This window comes from Peromyscus leucopus, chromosome 3, assembly GCF_004664715.2.
Source record: "Peromyscus leucopus breed LL Stock chromosome 3, UCI_PerLeu_2.1, whole genome shotgun sequence".
In the NCBI taxonomy this organism is placed as follows: Eukaryota; Metazoa; Chordata; class Mammalia; order Rodentia; family Cricetidae; genus Peromyscus; species Peromyscus leucopus.
The window spans coordinates 116477626-116501162 of record NC_051065.1 but is presented as its reverse complement, the minus strand read 5'-3'; the positions used below and the strand labels follow the sequence as shown (position 1 = coordinate 116501162).

The window sequence follows — 23537 nt, the reverse complement described above, 5'->3', positions numbered from 1 at the left end:
CCCTAGGAGTGGGATTGCTGGCTCACACGGCAAGTGTATGTTTAACTTGGTAAGAAACTGCCAATCTGTTTTTTCCAGAGGAAATGTACCATATTGCACTCCCACTGGTAATGGAGGAGGGTAGTGCCACATCCTCCCCTGCACTTGGCATTGCCGGGTTTTCTGACTTAAGCCACTCTGAGGCTCAGGGGTATATTGCTGTGGCTTTGTATGTGTGGGTTCCCTCCTGAATACTGACATTGGACATGTTTGTGGATGCCGTCTCTGTACCTCCTGGTGAAATGTCTGTCTGCATCTTCTGCTCATGTTTCATTAGGCTGCATAAGGAAAAGTAAGCCATATTTTTGGATGCAAGTCCTTTATCAGCTATGTATTTTGTAAATATTGGTCCCCAGTCTTTGCCTCATTTTTTCAGGTCTGTTCCTTTCTTTTGTGTGTGTGTGTGTGCCCACTTTCTCTTCCTTCTCTTTTTGGACATAGCGTCTCATACAGCTCAGGCTGACTTTGAACATAGTTGAAGAGGACTTTCAGTTTCTGATCCCCCTGCCTCACCTCCCCAGTGCTGGGCTTATAGGCCTGAGCCACCATGTCAGATCTAGGTAGTACAGGAGATTGAGTCCAGGGCCTCTGATGTGCTAGGCAAGCACATTACCGACTGAGCTACGGTCCGGTCCAGACCTTCTTTTCATTTTCTCAACAGCGCTTTTCAAAGAGAAGACAATTTAATTGATTTGCTTAGAGACAGGGTCTTATGTAGCACAGGCTGGCCTAGAACTCATTGTATAGCTGGGGATGACCTCGAGCTTCTAACCACTCTCCTCCACCTCTTGAGTGTTGGGATTCCAGGTGTACGGTTGTGTCTGATTTATGCAGTGCGGGGGGGGGGGGGGGGGGGGGGGGGATATGGAGCCCAGGACTTCCTGCATGCTGTGAGGATGGAGCCCAGGGCTTCCTGCATGCTTTGGAGCTGGAGCCCAGGGCTCCCTGCATGCTGTGGGGGATGGAGCCCAGGGCTTCCTGCATGCTGTGGGGATGGAGCCCAGGGCTTCTTGCATGCTGTGGGGGATGGAGCCTGGGGCTTCCTGCATGCTGTGGGGATGGAGCCCAGGGCTTCCTGCATGCTGTGGGGATGGAGCCCGGGGCTTCCTGCATGCTGTGGGGATGGAGCCCAGGGCTCCTGCATGCTGTGAGGGATGGAGCCCAGGGCTCCTGCATGCTGTGAGGGATGGAGCCCAGGGCTTCCTGCATGCTGTGGGGGATGGAGCCCAGGGCTACCTGCATGGACCACTCTACCCATCCAATTACAACCCCAGCCCTGAACCTTTGTTCTTCATGCATTGTGTAAAGAATCTTTATATACCATTAGGAGACTTGCCTATTTATATTTTCTCCCTGATATTTTAGACTTTTATTCATTCGTTTGTTTGTTTGTTTGGTTGGTTGGTTGGTTTTGAGACAGTCTCTCTACATAGCCCTGGATTTCCTGGAACTTACTCTGTGGACCAGGCTGGCCTCAAACTCATAGAGACCCACCTGCCTCTGCGTCCTGAGTACTGGGATTAAAGTCATATGCTATCATACCTGGCCTGATTTAGTTTAATTTTAGTCAGTTGTGTGCTATGTTGTCCAGCAGTTTGTTTGTTGGTATTTATTTATGGGTGTGTGTGTGTGTGTGTGTGTGTGTGTGTGTGTGTGCCACAGCACCAGCACAGTTGTGACTTGTGGCCTTTCCTGCTGTGCAAGGCGAAGGTCCTTGAAAGGTCCTAAACCTCACACACAATCTGGGTAAGCTTCAGCACTGAGGGCCAGGGCACTCCACCAGCCTCCAGCTTGGACTTCCAGTGCCTCCAGTGTGATGCTCTGAATGTGCCCAGTGATATCAGGACACGCCCTGGGTCCTAAAGGGAATCTGGTTCTATTCCGCTCTGTTCCTGAGACAATTCCAAGTGGTTGGTCCCTCCAAGAAGTAATTTCCTCTAAACCCCTAAATGAACATTCTCTGCAAAGTAGGGCATTGATTGTTAGCCATTACAATTGAGATCTTAACCTTCCTAAGTCTCTGACCTTCTCGGCTGGCTTTTCCAGTCACCCGTTGATACGGTTTTCCCCCCTCTTCCCTTCAATCCCACTGGCCTGGAAAGGTTCAGTAAAGTCATTGAGACCTCAGCACACTAAAGCCTTCCAGGATGACATCACCGGAACTTAGGAAAGTAACCTACCATCAGAACTGGAGGCACCTGAGTGCATTTTAAGACAATCTACTCCCATGTACTATTGCCATTAGTCTGTTAAAGCCAGGGTAAAAGCCGGAGTAAGGCAACAGCTGTCACGATCCCAGCAGTTGGGAGACAGTGTTAGGACGAGGCTCATGAGTTCTGGGCCAACTTGGGCTACATGAGACCCTACCTGAAAAACAAGCCAACACCCATCCCCCAACAAAGACAACACAACAGAGAAGGCATACTGACATGAGCTATCCATCTAAGAAAAGAAAAACACTGAGATGATAATCTCGAATAAAAAAGTTCTTCTAAGAACCATCTCTGGGTGGTCGTTTCCTTGGGCAGAGCAAAGCGGTCTCACATTTAGCCTTCACTGTCCTCAGTTCACTGTAGACTAGTGCAAACTTCAGCCTAGACTGTGCCTGGAGTCTCAGACCACCAGGGTGACATGGGAGGGCCTGGGGCAAGCCTGGAGGTACTCGAGACAGGCTTATCTCTCCCACTTGTTTATCATGCCTTTATTAGGTATGTCTCAGGCTCAAAGTTCCAGCCTCCCAGAGCATTCAGGCTAAACCAGCAGCAGCAATTTTGTTGTTGTTGTTTTTGGAGACAGGCTCTCTCTGTGTCCTGTCCTGGCATGCTCTCTGTAGATCAGGCTGTCCTTGAACTCACAGAGATCTGCCCGCCTCTGCCTCCTGAGTGCTGGATTAAAGGTGTGGGCCACCACCGCCCTTCGAGAGCAGTAGCAAATTTAAAAGCAGGGCTGCACTGACAACTTTCCAGACCCTTCCTTTGTATAGGCTAGAGTTCTCCCTCCCTCCCACTTCTCTTCCTTCCTTTTTTCTTTCTTTCTTTCTTTCTTTCTTTCTTTCTTTCTTTCTTTCTTTCTTTCTTTCTTTCTTTCTTTTTTTTTTGGTTTTTCAAGACAGGGTTTCTCTGTGTAGCTTTGTGCCTTTCCTGGAGCTCACTTGGTAGCCCAAGCTGGCCTCGAACTCACAGAGATCCGCCTGGCTCTGCCTCCCGAGTGCTGGCATTAAAGGCGTGCGCCACCACCGCCCAGCCCTTCCTTCCTTCTTTCCTCTCTTTTTGAGACAGGGTCTAAGTAGCCCTGGCTGGCTTGGAACCCACTATAAGTCCAGGCTAGCTTCTCTCTTTTTTAACCTGTCTTAAATATTTTTTTTTAATTAAGGAATTTTCTATTCATTTTCCGTACCAAACACAGATCCCCCTCTCCTCCCTCCTCCCACCCTTCCAGCCTACCCCCCTACAACCCACCCCCATTCCCTCCTCCAACAAGGTGAGGCCTCCCGTGGGGAGTCAGCAGAGCCTGGTACATTCAGCAGAGGCAGGTCTAAGCCCCTCCCCTGCATCAAGGCAGTGCGAGGTGTCCCACCATAGGTAGTGGGCTCCAAAAAAGCCAGCTCATGCACCAGGGATGGATTCTGATTCTACTGCCAGGGGGTCCCTTAAGCAGATCAAGCTACACAACTGTCTCACTTATGCAGAGGGCCTAGTCCAGTCCCATGGAGACTCCACAGCTGTTGGTCTAAAGTTCATGAGTTCCCACTAGCTTGGCTTGGTTGTCTCTGTACCAGGCTAGCTTCTAATTCAGACATCCACATGCCATGCTGCTGGATGTTGGCTGGGATTTAAAGGTGAGCGGCACCCCCCCCCCCGCCCCCTCACCCCCCCCCCCACTCCCGCCAGACAGGGTTTCTCTGTGTGGTTTTGGTGCCTGTCTGGTGCTGGAGCTTGCTTTGGAGACCAGGCTGGCCTGAAACTCAGAGATCCATCCACCTGGCTCTGCCTCCCTGAGTGCTGGGATTAAAGGTGTGCCACCACTGCCTGTCCCCTTCTTTCTTGACAAAAGTTCAAGACAGGAACCAGAGGACCAAGGAGGGTGGGCACCTCTCACTTGCAGGAAGGTCTGCCTGCCATCCAGCTCAAGTTGAAGTTCCCTACTCTGGGACTTCAGTGCCTTCTGCCTAGAGCCATCCTGCCATGGCGCATGGACTCCAAAATCTAGGGGTAGGGTGTCCCATGTACTCCTGGAACTAGAAGACACTTCTGATAGTCTCATTTCCCACTACTGACTAAAACCAGAATTCCTGAATCTGCTGTCTCCTAGGAAGTTCCTAGAAATGAGCTCTTTATTCTGTAAACTCTCCTTTAAAACAAGCTTTCAAGAAACAATCTCCCATACTCCACCCCCAAAGGTACCACTGGACAAATGCACACACAAAAAGACATCCTGAAAAAAAGTCAATGTCCTATGGATAAATGATGGTGTGACTGCAATGGGAGTCTACAAGATTAGGTAAAGAAAGGAGTGTGGACTCGGATGTAGGCAACAGAATGGAAGAATTATCAAAGATACTCTGCTGAGGAGGAAGTGCCAGGGCTCGGGCTATCTATCACTCAGTGGCGGTCCTTGCTTACCAACAAGGCCATGGGTTTCTTCTCCACCACGGGGAGGAAAAAGTTCTACCTGAGGCATACCACATAACCCCAAGGATAGTTCCTGAAGGGACCAAGCTAACCTTGGCTGACTTAAGTTGAAGTAGTGATTACCTGGGGTTGGGGCTGGGTTGCACCAGGATGGTGAAAAACCTTAGCCCACCTTCACCTCCATGGTGCATACAAGGCCATGACTATATGCACTGAGGTGCAAGAACGGTTTTGTTCTACTTCTGCATAAATCTCCCTACCCTCTGTGGATGGGGTTTGCAGGGAGACTGCTTATTCTTTGTGTATTTACCCAGTGCCTGGGGATGTAACCCAGGACCTTTTTGCTAGGCAGGAACTGAGCTGCAACCCGTTAGTGGTTCCCTGCCTCCCCCTCCAAAGGGACTTTTTTTTTTTTTTAATGCACCAGGGGCAGAGTGCTGGAAGCACGCCAGGCCGACCCTAGAGGCCAAAGCTGCTGGCCTTGGGCCATGCCTTAACATGCACATTCCTTGGCTATCTCTGGCCCCTCTGCCCCAGGGACTCCATCCTTCCTCCTTCATTCCTAAGAAGTAGTAAGTGGCCCAGGCCTGGGAGGTTGCTGACCCTTGCTGACCAGTATAGCTTGGCCCTTCTGGGTGTGCCTGCTTGGAGGACATCTAGTGCTGATCAAGCTTATCTTGGTCACATTGCCTCCCTCTTTTATTCTCTCCCTTCAGATCCCAAGACTTCCTGCTTCCCGCTCTACGGCAGCTTCAGCGGGTCTCCAGCTCTGCTCTTCTCCCAAGAGCCAGTCCTGATAAGAACCTACTTTTTGAGTTTGCACGTCAACCAGAGCCTGGGCTTGCTCTTATCTGTCCTCCACATCCCATCCCTGCCCCCACCTTTTAGCATCACCCACTGGTCCGGTTCCTCCCCGACCTGGGGCTTCCTTTAATCTTCAGACATCCCCCCCCAAGGTTCCTTGCCAGTTCCTGGGGGTGGAGGTCCCCGAGACACAACCGGTGGCAAGAGCACTCTTGGTTGGAGCAAGGCAGAAAGTGAGGGTTACCGATCTTTCCCACCTCCCAGCCTCCGGCGCCGGAGGGAATGGAGTCGGGCCCAGACACTTCCCAAGTGCGGGGTACAGGTCAGCGTGCTTTCCATCCACGGTGCCCTCCCTGGGAAGAGCCTTAGGAGCCTCATTTCTCTGAGGCAGGGGCCGCGCGGCTCGAGGTTGGAAAGCAGGCATGTGGTCGCCTGGATCTGAACAGCAACTTCCCCGGGGAAACGCCCTATTTCGGCTGCGGGGGCCCGCGGCTCCGCCACACCCTCTCCAGAGTTCCCTCCGGCGCCCGGGCCCAGAAGGGTGCGGGGCTGGCTGTCGCCGGGGAGGGCCACTCGGGGGAGGCGGCCACAAAGCCCCGCGTGGCAGAAGCGGCAGTGCGGGAGACGCGGGCCTCGAGGCGCAGCCCCCCGCGGCGCGCGCAAACTGCGCGGAACTACTTCAGCGGAGCGGCTGCGGGGCGAGAGTCCCAGCAGCGGCCGCACAGGGCTCCGAGGCGAGTAGGGGCCGCCACCGAGCGGCGGGGGCCCCGCGGGCACGGCCACGTGCTCCCCGCCGGGCTCGCACGCTCAGACGCGCCGGGGCCGCGGGGGCCACCGGCAGGCACGCGCGCCCCCCGCGCGCACACACTCCCGGGCACGCACGCCGGCCGCCCCGCCCCCCCGCCGCGCCCCGCCCTCCCGCGCGCCACGCCACGCCCCCGCGGCGCCGGTCGTCGCCCTCCTATTGGCTGGCCGGCGCATGACGCGCGGCGCCCGGCCCCGCCCCTCGTCAGTCACTCGGCGGAGGCGGCGCTGGCGGGGACTAGTCTCGTCCGGAGACTGGCGGCGGCAGCGGCGGCGGCGGCGGCGGCCGGAGCTTGAGCCAGCGGCGGAGGGCGGGCGGGCGGGCGGCGCGGGAGGGCGGGGGCCGCTCCGCGACGCTGCGGACCGCGCTTCTCCTCTGAGCGGCGGCGCGCGCAGCTGTGGGGCGCCGGGGGCCAGCCCGTCCATGACCATGGGCGACAAGAAGAGCCCGACCAGGTACCTGCCGGGCGCCGAGGGGGCGGAAGGGGAGGGCGGCCGCGGCGGGCGGGGACGCCGGCGACTAGGCCGGAGCGGCCGCGCGGGGGAGGCGCGCTAAGATGGAGACCCGGGGCGGAGGGAGGCGGTGTCGCTCCGCTCGGGCCGGCGGCCGTGCGCGCCGCAGCCATGGCGGCTCCTCCTCAGCCGCCCTCCGCCGTCGCCGCTCCGCCCAGACAAAGGGAGATTTAACCAGGTGGGGCGGGCGGGAGGGCGCGAGCAGGGGCGGGCAGCGCGCGGCGCCGGCCTCCTCCGCGCCGCCGCCCGGCCGTCCCGGCTGCCCGCCGCCTTCGGGATCCGGCCCGCGGCCCGCGCCGCGCCCCCGCCGCCCCGCGCTCGCGTCCACGAGTCGGCCCGCTTCCTGCGCCCGGCGCGGCCCGCGTGAGCCGTCGCCGCCAGGCGCTCGGTTCCCGGGGCCGGAGGGGGCGCACGGCTCCGCGCTGCCCGGCGGCCCCTCCGGCCCCGGTGCCCGCCAGTGGGGTAGATGGGTGGTCGCCGCGAGAAGTTTCCAGCGTCGGATTCCTGTGAAATGACGACGGCTCACCAGCGCCTGTTTCTCTCCTCTCTCCATCCTCCCATCGGTTCCTGACTCCTCGGAAGGCCAAAAAGACAAGCGAAACCTGCCGCAGACGAAGGCTTTTGGGATTGTAGCGTCTGCACCTTCAGGAACAGCGCCGAAGCCTTTAAATGCAGCATCTGCGATGTACGGAAAGGCACCTCCACCAGGTACTGAAAGACGTGTGTGCTAGCTTTTGTTGAAAGACTTGTTTTGGCTTTATGTATCTATTTGCTGTGCGGAGAAGGGGAGTCGTACTTTTATTATTATTGATCGCCCTCTTGCCAACTTGTTGATTACGACCCTTTTTTTTGCATTTGGGGGTAGGGGATGTGGTTCGGGTTGTTTGCCATTTAAAGTTGGGTGCAGTGCCTCGTGCTAAAATAAAGGATTTATGGGAGGGAATTTTCCCAGGTTTTTGTCTTGTTTCAGACAGACACTGGATTTATTTGACACTTGGTTCCTTTGGCTTGTTGATATTGGCTCCCAGAAGGGAGAGAGGAAGTGGGGATATTGCTATGGATTGTAGGACATTAGGACCTTTTTGTTTTTGCCGTGTGCAGGGTGGTTTTAATTTGTCTCTCCGGAATTAGTTTTTTCCTGAGTGTTTAATGGTGGCATGGTAGTACAATAAGACTGGGTTGTGCCTTGTTCTGTCTTGAGTTGCAAATGTCTCTTCTTTCTTGCACTTGGAGATACGTATTGGAGGGTTGGAAAAGTGCAAGGGGGTTGCTGATGTGTGTGGTGTTTTTTCTTTTCTTTCTTTCTTTTTTTTTTTGGCTACTAGCTTATGCAGAATGGTGAAGAGATGTGTGTAATGTTGAGATGAATTGGTTTTTGAAGTTTGTGTGTGATGGTTTTGTATTAAAACATTGGAAGGGTTTCTTTTCTATTGAGACGAGAGTGGTTGGTTAACTGCATGTGATAGACAGCAAATGAGTTGGTACTACTTCCAGAGGTGACATTAAAATGGACTTAGGTAAAATGTAAAAACTGATTTTATAGTCTTCCAGGTGTTGTAACTTTTATTTGGATTTCTGTTGCTAAGAGTTAGGTTCTTGCTCTCCTATAAAGAGACTGTCTTCAGAGCACATAGAAAGTGAGAGTGAGGTTAGGACCTTTCAGGAGTTGAGGTTGCCGGTCAAAAGTTTCATTTAGGCAGGTGTTTGATTTTGGGTTGGTGGCGCCATCCCAGCGTGACTGCAGTTCCACCTGGATGTTCTGAGTGAGGTGTCCTGTCAGGGTCTCATTGCTCTGCTTTCACTTGGGATTAAAGAGGCTCAGCTGCAAGTCTGTAACTAGAATGAATTGCCCTAGTTAAGTTACTGGTAGACTGTTTTTGAATTTCACTAGCTCTTAAGAAAAGGGACTTTTGAATCAGAACTCAAGAACTGGAATGTATTTCCCCTTAAGTAGTTTTTCCTCTACTAAGATAGCATCTTACGATGTTTGGAGCTAATCTGGAACTGAAAGCCTCCTAAGTGCTGGGGTTGTAGACTGTTGTCACCACACCCCGCTAAGCTAGTAGGTTGTTTTTGTTTTTGTTAAAGTAAATTCATGTCAAATTTTTGTATTATAATACATTTAGTTAAATGGAAAACCCATTTCTGTGGGTTTTGTTCTGCTGTCTAAAATCGGGGATTCCATCAGGCAGCGTGAAAGTTTAGAAATGTATTTGTTACTTAAATCAATAGTAACTGTATATTATTTATGAGTAATGTTTTTTACATGTAGAATCCCTCTGAGGCCAAAGCTCTTTATTGTGGTTTTGCTTTGAGTGTTACTGTAGATGATGTTCAAGTAAATGACCAGGAAACTAGTAAGAACTTGAGAACCATGCTGGTGAAGAGAACACTTCAGCCAGTTTCAAAAGTTTACATCTGATGTATTGCTGGGAATAATTATCTCATCTTGAAATGCTTTTCAGTTTCTACTTTTATTGAAAAACCTGACTCACCAACTTTTTGGAAACACCTGAAAGGTGTTGACCTTAATATTTTGTCTAAAGTTTTCAGAGCTACAGCTGACAGTGACATTTTAGGATATTTGAGAGTCTGTCAATTCAGAAAAATGGATAAAGTGATGTCTTTCAGGGCTTTCATGCAGTTGAGTCATTCAGTAAGTTCAGAATACAGATTGCACAGATCTTTAAAATACCAGTCATGATAACTTTTTGGACAGAGGTTGTTTGGTTTTGGTTGTTACCAATACTTCAGTGTTTTAGATCTGTTCAGAAGTCATTAAGTGGAATGCAAGTAACATTTTTGGTTTTCTGTGTTATTCATGGGTTTCATGAATAAGGAACGAATATGTCCAGTGTTCTGCTCTCCTAGCCATTATGTATCCCTTGATTTCTTTGGAATATTGGCTATTACAATATTTTCTCTTGAACCTTTTTCTTGTAAATAATTTTGTACTTCCAAGATTTCACAGGATCTTGCCATTTTTTTTCTCCTTCATATTATTAATCAGGTGGCAGTAGAAAACTTAATTTGTTTTTCCGGTTTGTTTTTGCAGTACTGGGCATTAAAGTTATGTCTATAGGAACTTCAACCCAGCTGGTGGTAGGGGGTTGGATGGTGAGTAATAGATGAAAATTGGCAATTTTGAAATAGTGTTTGCCGACACACATGGTTTTGTTGCTCTGAGCTAGTGTTTAAACAGCCTTATCTGGTTAGCTGGCCAGTAGTTATTGTGGAGTTGGTGATTACTATTGTTTGTATTGCTGCTGGCATCAACCAGTCAACCCAGGAAAACAGCTTTAAATTAGTGCTAGACCAATAGGACACAGAGCTATTTGCCCTTTGGGGATAGGGTTGATATCCCTCATTTAAGTATGAAAATACTACCCATCTAAAGAGCATTTATGAAGTTCCTAGGATGTGAAAGAAGCAGCTGAAGGGAAGGGGTGTGTGTGTTAAAAGGATGTGGAACATGTACCCAGGTAAACTAATCAAAGCTGTAAAGACTGCCAGAGATGTGTAAAATCGGATTGGAACAGCCTGGCTTGGGAATCAACTAGCAGGAACTCTTCCCTCCATTTATTTTGGAAAAGGAAAACTGGTTTCTGCAAAATCAGCTGCCAGCTTTTTACTTCTTTTGTGACGTACAGTATCGTCTTTTTAACTCTGCAGGTAGCTAGTTAATTAATTTAGAATAGGGGCTTCCGTGGAGTGGCATAGAGCAGAGTGAAGGGACAGTAAGAAAAGCCCCAAGGGAAAAGGAGTGGGATCTAGTAGTGGGGGCAGACCTCTTTGTAATTGGTTCATTTATACTTGTGAATGATCCTGCTGGGCTAAGGTCTGCATTTTAGAGAGAATTATGAAGTACATGTTGGGTCTGTAATTTTTTTTTTCTTTTTTTAAATTATTTCAAAGATAATTGATTTTTTATTTTATGTGCATTGGTGTTTTGCCTGCATGTATGTCTGTGTGAGGGTGTCAGATCCCCTAAATCTGGAGTTACAGACAGTTGTGAGCTACATGTGGGTGCTGGGAACTGAACCCAGGCCCTCTGAAAGAGCGAGCAGGTCAGTGCTTTTAACCACTGAGCCATCTCTCCAGGCTCATGGGTCTGTATTCTTTTGAGGTAGGGTCCAGAATAGCTTGCAACTGACTACATAGCCTGGGCTGGCTTTGAACTTCTGGGCCTTTGCTAGTCTCTCTAGTTTGGGTATTACAGGTGTGTGTTATTAAATCTGGCCTTTTCTAGTCTGTAATTTCTTTTTTTTTTTCTCTTTTTTTTTTTTTTTTTTTGTTTTTCGAGACAGGGTTTCTCTGTGTAGCTTTGCGCCTTTCCTGGAACTCACTTGGTAGCCCAGGCTGGCCTCGAACTCACAGAGATCCGCCTGCCTCTGCCTCCCGAGTGCTGGGATTAAAGGCGTGCGCCACCACCGCCCGGCTTCTAGTCTGTAATTTCTTAACCATTCTTATTCTCTAGTCTGTAACTGATTTTTTAAAGAAGTTATCTTTTATTTTTATTATTTGTTAGTTCTGCAGGTATGTATGATGTATGTGCAGGTGAGCAAAGGTATCAGATTCCCTGGACCAGCTGGAGTTACAGGTGGTTGTTAGCTGCCTTGATACAGATTCTGGGACTTGAACTCTGGTCCTTTGAATACCTCAAGTGCTCTTAACCATTGAACGATCCCTCCAGTCTGTGAATTTTTTTAAAACTAGCTTTATTGGGGGCATACATTACATATCATAACATTCACTCATCATGAGTGCAATTAAGTGAGTTTTTTCTTAAGTCATTTGAAAGAGTGCCACTATCACCACATTCCAAGTTTTTAGAACATTACCATGTCAGTTGATTTCTTCTCATCACATTCATTGACACACAGCAAAGTTAACAGTGGAGCCTAAAGTAGTTGTGGACTGTTGGAAGGTTGCCTCTGCACCATGGTGGTACACCCAGCTTTGCCAGATGGGGAGATAAGGAGCATTTTTGTATGTATAAAATGGCAGGTGGGTGGGAGAGTCACATAATCCTTTTCCTATGTAACAATGAATGTGAAAAGACAACTCAGTCTGTTGAGAAGTCACTAAGCATTAGAGAAGTTTTGTGGAAAAACCACAATAAAGTTATGATCTTTGCTGGAACCAAAGTGCATCTGTCGGTATATTTCAGATAGTAAGACTTCCAGGCCTCTTACCCATATTTCCTGAGAATCCACAACTGTGGTTTTGCACCTTGAGTCACATTGGCTTCGTTGTAATGACTGTCTTTCATAAAAATACTCTGTAAAATACATTTCAAAAATTCCCTCTGTTTTCCAAATCATTAAACCTTACCAAACCTTTGAGCTGAATGCTCCTTTCAAAGCTGCAAGTTTTCAAGATTACTCTCACCAGGAGTTGAGTAATAATTTATTTTGTGTTATTGTATTGAACTGACCAATTCATTGGTACTGACTTGATCTTAAGTTATACATGGTGACCTTAAAGTAGATTACCTGGGTAGATAATTTACCTGATCACTTGACAAGTTTTTATTATGTACAGAGCCATCAGATTCTGTGTGTATGCACAGTGGTCCAAAGACAGGCAAAGTTCCTGTTCTCATAGAATTGAATACTATGGAGAGGGAAGAGAAGATCCATAAACAACAAATTAAGATCATTTCAACTTTTGATGGATGCCCTGAAGAATGTGGTAATGAGCACAGAGGAGTGTGAGGGCAGGTGGAGGCCGCTCTATGGACAGATGGACAGTGCTGCTGTCTGTATTTGCCTGTTTAGGTGTGGTGATGCTGCCTGCTTTTGGAGCCAGAGGAGGAGTGAGGTCTACAGATTTATGTGTGCTGTTTATCTTTTAGTTTGGATGATGTTTACATTGCGAGTCCTAGGGTACTCGACTTAGTTGTATGTTGTATGTTAAATGTAGGCCAGTTAGCATCCTTCAGTGTTTTTTCAATCACCAGGATAGGAGATTATACATACACAGCTCTATTTCTGTAGCTTACCAAAAGAACTACCAGACCAGCTTTTTGACTACGTGCTCAGAGTAGGATTCTGGACTGGAGCAGCCCACATTCTGTTTCTCTCTGGCCTGTTTTCTCTCTTGTCCTTGGTCAGTACTTCCCCTCCTTGTGGTATTGTCTTTGTCCCTACAGTAGTCCTTGCTTTACCTGTGGGTAGTGTTCACGTTTAAATGCTTCATGAACTTCTGCAGAGTAAGTACATGCTTGTAACTTGGTGTTCCGGAGTCTTCAGATTGTTTGGAGAATGTTCCCAGAAACCCCTTGTATACTGTCTCATGTTTTATCATCGGGGTGATTAGTTTTCCTTCTGTTTTAACTCACTGTTAGGCTGAGTAGATCAGCTATGATGCTGTGAGCACATCTTGTTTATTTATTTATCAGTGATGTTTTATTCTCAGACCATCTGAGTTTCCCTCTGAGCAGCTGCCCTCAGACTATCCCTTTATTTATTTATTTTAGTCAGTCTCTGTTATGCAGATCAAGATCTCAGAGATTATCTTGTCTTTGCCTAAAGGTGTGGACCACCACAACAGACCAGAGTTTTATCCTTTTATATGAGTGGACTGAAAGGTGTGAAACTTGTAGAGGTCATAAAAGGAAATTGATTCTCACCTCTATTTGGGTATATTGTTTAGCAGTCTTTTTCTTTTTCTTTTTTTTTTTTTGCATTTTTGAGGCAGCTAACCCAGGCTGACCTGGCACTCAGTATGTAGTTTAGGCTGGCCTTGAACCATAAGTTCTTTTGCCTCAGCTTCAGTCTCTGGTACATGCCTCTCACTACACCTGTTGGAGCTTGTCAGTCACTGCTATTTCAAAATACTGATTAATAAGTAAATGGGGAACTTCTCCTTCCAAGAAACAATAGCCAATGAGAACCAAGTGTAGTAACTGTGATGATGGACATGGTGTGACTGAACACATAAGAGTCGGTGATTGTCTAAAGTGGAAACAGTCTCTTCCTTGAAGAAGGCCTCATTGTTTTTGAGTGTAAGATTGGTTGTATAGACTGGCTGATGCTGGTCTTGAACTCAGGATTCTCAGCCTCCTTGCCTGGATTAATGGATCATACCTGGACTGTATACCCTGTTTCTCCTAACCTCTTTTTAACTCTTTAGGTGCTTAGGATAGACACCAGGGCCGCATGTGTGTAGACAAGTGCTCTGCAATTGAACAGCATCTCAGTCCATCATTACATTCTTTGACTTTCTCTTCCAAATGTTTGCATTCTCAGAGACTGTTAATTATTAGTCTCTACTCACCATCATTATTAATCTCTCATCATCACCTCCACGCTTGAGTACATAAGACAGATATACCTGCTTCCTGGACTGCTTCTCCATTTGAGCAGCTTGAAGGCAATTCAATCCATAGGTTGAAAAGCTGAGTTCTGAGAGTATTTCCCGAAGGTGCCACACAGAGCACACTCACAAATCCTACTTCAAATTATCTCCTGGCTCGCATTCTTTTTTGTTTGCTTGTTTTTGTTTTTTGAGACAGGGTTTCTCTATGTAGCTTTGCGCCTTTCCTGGAACTCGCTTTGGAGACCAGGCTGGCCTTGAACTCACAGATATCCGCCTGCCTCTGCCTCAAGTGCTAGGATTAAAGGTGTGCGCCACCACCGCCCAGCTTTTTTTTTTTAAACATTTATGTTTTTATGTATACAGTGTTCTCCCTGGAGGCCAGAAGAGGGCGCCAGATCTCATTACAGATGGTTGTGAGCCACCATATGGTTGCTGGGAATTGAATTCAGTTCCTCTGGAAGGTCAGCCAGTGTTCTTAACCGTTGAGCCAATTCTCCAGCTCCTGGTTCACATTCTTTTAGGAGGAAATCTAAATTCTGAGTATCTCAAAGATATTGTGGTTTGGTCTTTCCCTGTGTCTGTCTAAAGGAGTTCTGGAAACAGCTTGCAACTACCCCATCTGCAGAACATGTTTGTTCCATACAAAACGGTTTAGTGTCTTCTGAGTGTGGACCATGTCTTCCTTCATACATCCATGGGTCTTCCTCTATTTTCCTTTAAGGGCTTTTTCTATTTTCTATTTCTGTTGCACTCGTCCTATCGTGTGTGTGTGTGTGTGTGTGTGTGTGTGTGTGTGTGTGTGTGTGTGTGTGTGTGTGTATTTCAGCTGTATATATTTGATTTGCCAGCCTTCCCCTGTTGTTACCTTGTTGGAGGACAGGGTCTTGATTTTTATCATTTTGTTTTCCTGTGTTTATTATAATACAACCTGGCACCTCCTAGGGGTCACCGATGTCTGCTCTATATAAAGACTTGAAGAAATAGTTACAGTTCTTTTGGTTGTTTGTAGTTTTGGAGATCAAAAACCATTGCCTAATGTGTGCTGGAGCAACACTCCCACCCAGCCTCAGTTTTGAGTTGTAGCAAATGTTCTTTCATATGTGAGGGCTTTTCTCTTGTGTGTTTAATGTTATTGAGTTAGGTGAACATTGTCTCCCTGAAGTGTGCTCCTATAATATCTTGTTTTTCTGGTTTTTTCCTAAACAGGCACTGTGGCTTAAATGTAAGACCAGAAAGCCTTGGCAAGAAGCAGTGCATTTCAAGTAGTTTCTGGAGTGGTTTTGAGCTATGGTGTTTTGTGGCACACTTGAATATCAACTGTCATAAGTATTATCTTAGTAGCCCAGGTGGTAATTTTAGCAGCCAAAAGTCATTGGAAAGTCTGGAAATGAAGCAAGGGGTTGATTGTATGGGATAAACCAATTTTGAAGAGGAGGTTGCTTCTTTGTAAACGGACACCCAGTGCAGCTTACAGATGGCCAAAGAGTTCTGACCAGTGCTGGAAGCCCTCTGTCCATCTGCTGTTTTAACACACCTATAATTTGACATTACACCTCCTACATATGGTAATTTCACCTTTGTACCCTTTGTTCTATTTTGTTGAGTAATTTGGAGTAATTGCTTGTATTTTGTTGAAGTCTTGACTCATTCACTTCATTTATTTAGCTTTATTTTCATTTCTGTGCAGTAATTGACACTATGGTGGCAAAAATGAACTCAGTAAAGGCATTTGTGGATATGCTATAGTATTACTCAGAAATCCAGGGTTGGGATCATGAGGTAAACAGGTACAATATTGAAGCAGAGTTAGATACTACTTTCTTTTCCTATTAACCAATTTAGAATATCTGTTTTATCTTGTGGTTGGAAAACAAAACAAGACAAAACAAAAAACCAAACCAACCAAAAAACAGTGGGAAGGATTTAGGGGCATGTAAAAAAGCCTCTGAGTTAAGACAATGTATTTTTCTGTACCATTAAAGAGCGCAAAAAATACAGATAAGAAACTTTGGTGGCCTTTGGAAGGACAAGAGATTAAAAGAATGCCAGTTTTCTCAGCATGATGAATCTTTTTTTTTTTTTTTTTGGTTTTTTTTTTTTTTTTTTTTTTTTTTTTTGGTTTTTTTTGAGACAGGGTTTCTCTGTGTAGCTTTGCGCCTTTCCTGGGACTCACTTGGTAGCCCAGGCTGGCCTCGAACTCACAGAGATCCGCCTGGCTCTGCCTCCCGAGTGCTGGGATTAAAGGCGTGCGCCACCACCGCCCGGCAGCATGATGAATCTTACAACGTGGTGGTTAGTCATAGAGAGAAAACAAACTTGGTAACTGCTTTCTAAGAACAGCTCAGATGTCATATGTAGGCTGTGAGGTTTGCTAACCCTTCTCTTAGAAAAGACGTCAGACTCTTGATTCAAGCTGCTTTAAGTCCCCAAACCCAAAACCATTTAGTGGTCCATGTCACCTGTAAGAAGAAGTGTCATTAAGACTGACTGACTGACTGTAAGATTCAGATTTCTTGACCAATTCCTGGGTTGTTGTTGGCTAACGTGTGGTCATGTGATTGGCCAAGCTTAGGGAATCTGTTACTAAGTAGAAGGTGGATAATAAAAACTAAAGTATAGTTGAGCTGGGTCACTAGTCATGCTCAGTTCTAATGCTGAACTCCTTAAACAGAGCGGCCTTGCACTCCCTGCAGTGTTACTCCAGCATGTAAATGATTAGTAACTTGTCTGTATTTCTTTACTTTTGTGGCTGTATGGATATATGCACATGAGTGCAAGTGCCTGCAGAGGTTAGATGTGTGAGAGTCACCTGGAGATGGAGTCACAGGGCTGTGGATTCTGAAACCAAAATCAGGTCCTCTGGAGGAGCAGTTGTTTCTTAGTTTGTTTATTCATTCATTTATTTATAATGTGTGGGTATTTTGACTGCATGTATGTATGCACCACATGCCTGCCTGGTACCTGTGGAAGCCAGAAGAGGGTGCTGGGTCCCCAGAACTGGAGTTAGAGATGGTTGTGAGCCACTATGTGGGGAGTCAAACTTAGGTCCTCTGGAAGAGCATCCAGTGTTCTTAACAGCTGAGCCATCGCTCCAGCTCATTATTAGTAAATTTTCACTGTGTGAGTAAAGAATAGTAGTAAAGATTGATAAACTCTAGAATCCACTGGTGTCCTTGTTAGGAAGAGAATATGGTACAGGATATTTAGAGACCAAACAAAAATAGGAACATTCTCATTGTCACCAGTAGGAATTGTTTTTGAGTTTATTCATTGAGTCCACTTTCCCTGGTGCTGTACTGTAATAGGCGCTTTTGTTGACACAATGGGATAGGTGGTAGCACCATGTGGGAATGGGGAAGGTAAGCTGTATGAATGAGAGATTTCAAAGCTTTTGCGTGCTTTTAAGGAAGATGTTTTGTGAACATTTCATGTTTTTGAATTCCTTATTTGTAGAGAGTAAGGTGAAAATCCTGCTTTGTTGTAGATTGTTTTCTAGAAGGACCAAGATACTATGCATTTCTCATAGGTTCTCAGGCAGTGTCATGCTGCTGGTCTGGGTAGCGCATCTTGGAATTGCTAGTTCAGATTGTGGCTTCTTTAACTTTTCTACTTTGGACCTCAGAGCATAGAGGCATGAAAACTAGGCATACAAATCAAATACTTAACAACAAAGATGTTAAATCTTGTTGCTGTGCATGTGATTTTACCATTTGAGACAAAAGCTAATTTGCATACTAACCTCATAGATATGCCTAGTTTTATGCAGATAGTTAAATCTTGGCTTAATGTTGGATATGTGGAACATAAAGAATTTTTTGTTTTTCAGAGGTAATGGTTTGATTTTTATAATCACAATTTAGAGAACGTTGCCTCACATACATGCATAGTACAAAATGGCAGAAGGATGTTTAGGGTCATTTCAGAAATTGTCAGTCTTTCTTAATCCAAAGCCAAAATTTTATTACCCTCACATCAGGATTTCCCTGTCCTGGAACTTGCTCTGTAGACCAGGTTGACCTCAAACTCTGATCCACCTGCTTTTGCCTCCCAAGTGCTGGTACTAAAGACATACAACACTACACCCAGCTTTTCTTTTTTTAAAACAACAACTTAGTTTTTAAGAGATTTAACATTTTTTAAAAAAAAAAAATAAAAAATGATGTATATTTGCCAGTGTGTGCATGTGAGGAGTGAAGGTACCCACAGAAGAACTGGAAGAGATTGGATCTCCTGGAGCTGGAGTATCTTATGTGCTGCCCGATGTGGCCGCTGGGAGCCAAACTCCGGTCCTCTGCACGAAGTACTCTTAACTGTTGAGGAATCCAGCTTTATTTATTTGTTTGTTTGTTTTTTGGTTTTTCGAGACAGGGTTTCTCTGTAGTTTTGATGCCTGTCCTGGATCTCGCTCTGTAGACCAGGCTGGCCTTGAACTCACAGAGATCCGCCTGGCTCTGCCTCCTGGAGTGCTGGGATTAAAGGCGTGCACCACCGCCGCCTGGCAGAATCCAGCTTTTTTTTTTTTTTTTTTTTTTTTTTTTTTTGGTTTTTCGAGACAGGGTTTCTCTGTGTAGCTTTGCGCCTTTCCTGGGACTCACTTGGTAGTCCAGGCTGGCCTCGGAACTCACAGAGATCCGCCTGGCTCTGCCTCCCGAGTGCTGGGATTAAAGGCGTGCGCCACCAACGCCCGGCAGAATCCAGCTTTTAAATCAAACATGAGACACAGTACAGTTGAAAGATACACTGATGTGATTGATACCTGCTTGTGAAGGCAAGGTGGCACAAGCCATAGGGTACGCAGAGGCAGGTAGATCTCTTGAGAGTGGAGGTCAGCCTGGTCTGTGTATGAGTTCTAAGTGAGATGGGGTGGCATAGTGAGACTCTGTCTCAAAAAAACAAAACTACAAATCAAGTTGGTAATCAAAGGAAAACTTAACTTTCCTCCATTGTTAAATAGGAGCAAATGAAATGTTAAAGATTGAAAAAAAATTTAGGTTGGGAAATGAAGATTCTCATAGACCTTTGGTTGATAGCATAAATTTATTTAAATTATGCTTTTAGAATACATGTATTTTGTGATCCAGTGGTATGACTTGGAGGAATTTGTATGACTGGCCCATAAAAATTTCTCTATGATTGTGTTAGAGTGAAGATTCAGGGGCCAGCAAGACGGCTCTGTGAGCCAGGATGCTTTCCACTAAGCCTGACAAATCTGAGTTCAGTGTATGGGACCCACGTGATAGTAGGAGAGAACTGAGTCCTGTGGGTTATCCATTGATTTGCACAAGTATGCTATAACATGCTCATGAGTATGTGCATACGTACACATTAAAGAAATTAATATATTTTAATAAAATTATCTTTAAATGTTATGTATTATTTAAAGTATATTACAGCTTTGGAATATTTTAGTTACTAAAAGTGGCTTGAGACCAATCCCATTGTTGGTGAGAATGTATACTGTGTATTCCACTCTGGAAAATAGTCTGTCAGATTTTTTTTCCTACACATACACTTACCATATGACCTAGCAGTTATACCCCTTGATCTTTAAGCCCAAAGAAATGAAAACTTACACTCACACAAAAGCTATTCACAGCTTTGTCAAACCTCCAAATTAGTAAAAACAAAAAACCCAACTATGTTTCATTAGAGGAGAAATATCTCCACAGAGTAGAATACTTTGCACGAAAAAGAATAGAACATGGCTTCAAGAGCTCATACTGTGGAAGATCTTTTGGTGGCTTGTGTTGTATTATGTGAATGTGAACCTGTGTTAAATGACATGGTTAAGGGGGATTGAGAAGCATGATAGCGTCCCCCAAATAAAACTAGGAGGAGTGTGCTGTAGCACAGTTGGGTAACTAGTTTGTCAATTACTTCAGAAGATAAAAGAGAGGGATTTGGTTCTCAGCACAAAGAACTGGTATTTGAAGAGTTGGAAATGATAATTAGAATGATTTGTTCATTTACACATTATATACATGTATAATATATCACTATGCCTCATGACTAAGAGTCAAAAATAATCTTAAGAAATTTAAATCATTTTGAAAATTATAAATAACAAAAATCGGCATTGCTCTCCCTAAGTATGCATTATGCTGATGATATTTGATTGGTTCTGACGCTGCATTATAATTAAGGTGAGTATTACACAGAGGCTGAAAGGCGATTACGTGGTACCATGATAGACTATTTTGCAATTTCCTATGAGTTTTTAAATAAGTCCAAAAAAGCTTAGTAAAGGATATGTAAGGGGCAGGAGAAATAGCTCAGTGGTTAAGAGCAGCTTGCTTTTCCAGAGGACCCAGGTTCAATTCCCTGCCCCCACATGGCAACTCAAAACCATCTGTAACTCCAGTTTCAGGATGTTAGAAACTCTTCTGAATTCTGTGGATACCAGGCATGAATGTGGTGCATAGTCATGCAAGTTGAAACATATAAAGTAAATTAAAAAGAAAAACATGTAAATTGTTACTATACAACTATTGTTAATGGGCCCTGAGCATAGCCCATCAGTCATTGGATATTCTGAAACATTATATATATGTTTTCATAGTGCTTTATGTTTTTTTTTTTTTTTTAAAGACAGGGTTTCTCTGTGTAGCTTTGGTACCTGTCCTGGATCTCTTTTGTAAACCAGGCTGGCCTTGAAGTCACAGAGATCCACCTGGCTCTGCCTCCCGAGTGCTGGGATTAAAGGTGTGCGCCACCACCGCCTGGCTGTGCTTTGTTTTGCACATCAGTTTTACGTCGTTTCCCTTAATGTTAACACTCAAAGCAGTTCTGAGAGGTGGTAGTTGCTACAGCCTTGCAGTCATAGAAGCTGTTGCACAGAAAAGTAACTTGATTCCATGTTCAGTAAGACAGAGGAAAGGTGATTAAGCTAAATGGACCAGTTATCATGTACAGAGTGTTTGTAAAACTTCTTTACCCAGCATCTACACAACATTCCATCCTTTTCTAGGAGGAGGGTTTCAATTAGGAGAGAGCAATAGAATGATGCTTGTTCAGAATTCTGGAAAAAGGCCTAATCACAGAGCCTATAATGTGCAGTTAACACTGTGTGTGTGTGTATGTATGTATTAAGATTTATTTTTACTAATTCTTATGTTTCTTTTTCTTATCAGTGTTTCTTATCCTTCTCATCCTGACTTTTGGAGAAATAGTATCTTTAAAAACAGACTGAGAGTGTATAGCATTTTCTGCCTTGAAATCAGAAGAGTTGTTCTCTTGACTTAAAAAATCACACAGTTACTTGAAAGTACTTTGCATACTATCATTAATATCACCAGAAAGAAGCATTGAGTTTGTGAATGATTTACTCTGCAGGAAAGTGGTGCAATGGAAAGCACTTGTTGCCTAGGCAGAGTAGGTGGACAAGCTCTGTGCCCTTTGTATAAGTTCTGCTTTCACTGTGTACTCTGGCTCTGTGTCCAGTTCCTTCAGTTAAGTCACTGAGGAAGTCAAGGGAATATGCAGCTTGTCCTTGGCTATTTGAGGACATAATGTATGTCAGCAAACAGTCAGCTCATGTGTTGGCAAATGCCTCCTTTTATGTCTCCTTGTCTTAGTGAACCTTCCTTAAACATGGCACCTATCACATCTTCTACAAAGAACTACTACTACTGTTCTTCCTGATTGTGAAATTATGCCATTGTTTTGCTCCCTCTGTCCCCCACACACATTTGAAGACTTTGGGACATGATCTTCCTAATTGACTTCAGGGGGTAAAATTTGATGTAGTATAATTTATGTTTTAGAATTTCCCTTTTTGAAGGGCAATCCTGAGACCTCACACATGCACTCTTGTGTGACTTTTCTGATTTATTGTTTTCTGAGACAGGTCTTAAACATATAACATTTCTCTTCAATACTATGATGCCAAATTATTTGTTTAAAAATATGTAGGGAAAATGGTTTATTCTTTGTGTGTTCCCTCAGTGAGGTGTGAATAAGTACTTACATATTTTGGTGTCTCTGCTTGAAGGAGTTCTTTCTGTTACAAATGTTGGAGTGTTCAGTTTATATGTAACTGAACAGTTTTCTGGTTTTGTTACTAAATTCTTCATTTACATATCCTTCCTAATTTTTCCTAGGCTCAGTGTAGACTGATGGAAAATGAGGGTGAAGACAAAAGTATTCAGATGTCAGAATTTCTTGAAGCTAGGCCTTGTGGTACACACCTTTAATCCCAGTACTTAGGAGGTAGAGGCTGGTGGACTTATGTAAGTTGGGGGCCAGCCAGGTAGGTCTACATAGTTATAGAATGTCTGCGGCTACATAGAGAACCTGTTTCAAACAGACAACAACAAAACAAAAACCCCAAAGAAAGAATGTCTGAAATTTTGGAATCACTCCAGAACACCTGGTGCAGAAGACAGTGCATTTGTAGGTACTACTTGTACAGCAGCCCTAGGGTGGTGCATCCTCACACCTTTATTATTTAATTAAGGAAACACCCTGTAGCAAAGCTTGGTTTTGACAGACCCCATCTACATTGGGGTCTCTCTGACTAGCATATATGGAACATCAGATGTGTATTGACTGTACTAGGTGCTGTGTATGGAGACACAGCTTGTCCAAGGCTCTACAGCATGACATGACATAGTGGTGCTAGCCCAGGCCTGAATAGTGTGGTGTGACTTTGTTTTTGTTGTTGTTCAAGCTTTATTAGTGACCTTGTAGTCCACTCAATGCTGATAAGGGCTAACATTTTTTAACAAGGGTTTAACTTACCATAGGAGTTCACTAAAGTTCATTCCATGCATTTTCTCATTTAATCTTTACAAGGCAAGGGTGTACATAGAGGTATATGGCTCCTTAGTGGTAAGGAAGTGAGGATTAGTTTAACATTACTAATCCAAGTTTTTTAGTAGAATTGCTCTTGATCTTTCTTGCTTCATAGAAATAGCCTATTTAGTCTCTCTACCATCTGTGAACCACAGTTTAGAAACATTAGATAGCTCTTCACCATGACAGTCAATACGCTGAATTCTCATTTTAGTCCTCTGATATTCAGCCTTCATTGCATTTTTTTATTTTTCAGTGTATTTTGCAAGAATCTGTACCTGTATTAATTCAGTGACCTCGAAACTGGTTTTTTGCCAAGTCTAGTTTCTTGGAGATAACTTCAGAAAATACAGAGAGCTTGTAATAGGTCTATTCAACAACTGGTTGCTGTTTTGCTCTTCAAGGCTCTCTGACCGTTAGTGTGCATTTCCTGATCACATTGATGAGTGTTTACTGAACATGTTTTTTTATGCCATTACGTTGCCTGCCTTGCTTGCTACATACAGTTTGTGGCTCAGGATAGACTCCATCACAGAGGGACATCCCTGTCCCACTTATACTTAGATAAAATTGTCTGAAAACTTGACTCTTATCCCTACATGGTAAACTTCAGCTTCTGGTGCAAGGTCC

The 23537-nt window shown here is 45.1% G+C and overlaps 1 protein-coding gene across 1 annotated transcript in view; it reads left to right on the top strand.

Annotated features, from left to right (window-relative positions):
- Positions 1–6611: 6611 nt before the first annotated feature.
- LOC114695382 (RING1 and YY1 binding protein) overlaps positions 6612–23537 on the top strand; it is a 53765-nt gene continuing 36839 nt past the window's right edge. The window contains exons 1-2 of the mRNA XM_028872707.2: positions 6612–6734; positions 7374–7499. Coding sequence (XP_028728540.1) covers positions 6703–6734; positions 7374–7499 — 158 coding nt within the window. The 5' untranslated portion in view covers positions 6612–6702. The remainder of the gene's footprint in view (positions 6735–7373; positions 7500–23537) is intronic.